Here is a 2,197-nt window from a genome sequence, read left to right on the forward strand (position 1 = left end):
TGGTTTACCAGTGAATCATTCTTCAATCTGAGATATTTGAATGTTCAATGTGGCCCTAACCGAGATAATTTGTAACCAGGAAATACCATGAGATGAATATGAGGGACTGACTATAAAAGACACTCTTTTAAAGCCACTTCGATACGGAAGTGATTTTTTCATAGCGGGTTAGGAGAATTTACACAGAAGGTTAGGAGAATTAACATAGCAGGTTAGGAGACTGAGGTTAAGGTTAGGGAAAGGGTTAGGGTTAGCACAAATGCTCTCCTAACTTGCTAAGAAAATCACTTTATATCGAAGTGCCGTGAAAAGGACAAAGAGGCATGAAATTACTTGGATTTGAGTGTCTGTGCATGTTTCCGATCCTGTCCCATCCAGGAGTTCCACCTGCTGTACGAGGAGGCTCGGTACTACCAGCTGTCCCCCATGATTAAGGAGCTGGAGCGTTGGAAGCAGGAGMGGGAGCAGCGCAGGAYGGCCCAGCCCTGTGACTGCCTGGTGGTGCGGGTGACGCCTGACCTAGGTGAGAGGATCGCCCTTAGCGGGGAGAAGGTGCTCATCGAGGAGATCTTCCCCGAGACTGGAGACGTCATGTGCAACTCGGTGAACGCCGGCTGGAACCAGGACCCCACGCACGTCATCCGCTTCCCCCTCAATGGTTACTGCAGGCTCAACTCTGTCCAGGTAGATACCGTTTTGTCTGTGCATGTATGTCGGCAGCCATCTTTAATCATCACTAGAAGTTTTTTTTTCCTGATGATGTAAACCCCAGAGAGCCTCTGTGACTTCTGTTTTCATATAGTCTTGAGGGAGCAGGGTTTATAGTGGGTATAGTGGTGTATCACGTTTTACAGGTGTGAAGTTGACTGTTGACTGTTCTAAAGTCATCACTGGTGATCTACAGGACAAGGACTCCCCTTTGAAATGTCCATGTAAAGGCATGTGACATGATTTGTAGCCTGCGTGTAGCCACAGACAAGATGACTGTTCTGTAGCAACAACCCCTCATCATAACTCACATGGGATAATAGTTACTCTGATGTGATTTAGAGTGAATTTGTTTAAGATGTTCGGAGATAGTGACACGTTTTTTCAGCCACTTGTAGGCGTATGTCACAGAAATAATATTAATCTTCCTCTCAGAAAGCACTCTTCCCTCTCCAAGGTTTGAATGAGGCTTTAAGGAGCAGAGCAGCCTCTCACCACAGCTCTATGGTATCATCAACACCTCATTGCCAATAGCCATACAGATCAACACATAGAGGAGCCTCACCCAGCGCCCAGCATGCCCCACACTACCCCCAACACGCCAGGCAGGCGTTCTGCTCTGACACCTCCACCGCCCTCCTGCCAATGTGAGAGACCACCTCCGGGGCTGCTGCCTAGCTGCCTGAGCAGCGGGACAAAGCCTGTCTCCTCTCCACTGTCTGTCTGCCTGCACTGCGGCCATGTTTCCTTCTCGCAAAAATAAGAGGGGTGAAAAAAAATGATATGCATAATTTACGTTTGACTCCTTTTTAAGACACAGCTCCTCTTTTTAAAAAGACTCCAATATAACACCGCCCGGGGAGATTGAAATACACGTATTGCATTTTTTAATACCATACTTACAATTTCTCAAACAGCCTAAACCGGTTTATACTTCTTTTATAGATTTTTAAATGGCTTGCAATATAATTAATTGGCCGCATCAACTAACACAACATTTTCCCACTATGTTTACCGCCGAGTCTGGTCTCAGTGTGCGCCGTACGCATGCTGGTCCTCAAATGGACCTGGGGAGATCCCTCCTATTTTAGTTTTTTCATTATCAGGCTTTCCCCAGACTGTGGAGGCTGAGGTGAAACCAACCCACAGACCGTCACGTCTTCTGTGAGCTTGAGGTGAAAACAAAACCCACACAGATTCACTGTCCCTCTGTTGAGCTGAGGTGAACAACCCCATTATTCGAGTATCCTGCATCCCAAATTGGACCATTTGCACTAAATAGTGAGGAATATGGCACCTTGATATACGGGAATAGGGTGTAAAATATTTGGGACTCAGACAGCGTGTGAAATGACTTGGCGCTTCCGGCAGAAATCGGGAGCTGCCTCTGTCGTTCAGGGTTACCTGTTTGTGGAATGTCTCTTGGTGTTAGTGAATGAGGGACAACAGTGGGGCTCTAGAAGGGCTTTGTCTCAACAGCCAAAGGGTC

The 2,197-nt window shown here is 46.9% G+C and overlaps 1 protein-coding gene across 1 annotated transcript; it reads left to right on the top strand.

Moving 5' to 3' along the window:
- Positions 1–355: 355 nt before the first annotated feature.
- On the top strand, positions 356–808 carry LOC111969148 (BTB/POZ domain-containing protein kctd15). Its single transcript, XM_070445484.1, has 2 exons — positions 356–684; positions 803–808. Exons 1-2 carry the CDS (start codon positions 427–429, stop codon positions 806–808), a joined length of 264 nt encoding a protein of 87 aa, XP_070301585.1. The 5' UTR covers positions 356–426.
- The last annotated feature ends 1,389 nt before the right edge of the window (positions 809–2,197 follow it).

The sequence above is a fragment of the Salvelinus sp. IW2-2015 genome, linkage group LG10 (assembly GCF_002910315.2).
Source record: "Salvelinus sp. IW2-2015 linkage group LG10, ASM291031v2, whole genome shotgun sequence".
Classification (NCBI taxonomy): Eukaryota; Metazoa; Chordata; class Actinopteri; order Salmoniformes; family Salmonidae; genus Salvelinus; species Salvelinus sp. IW2-2015.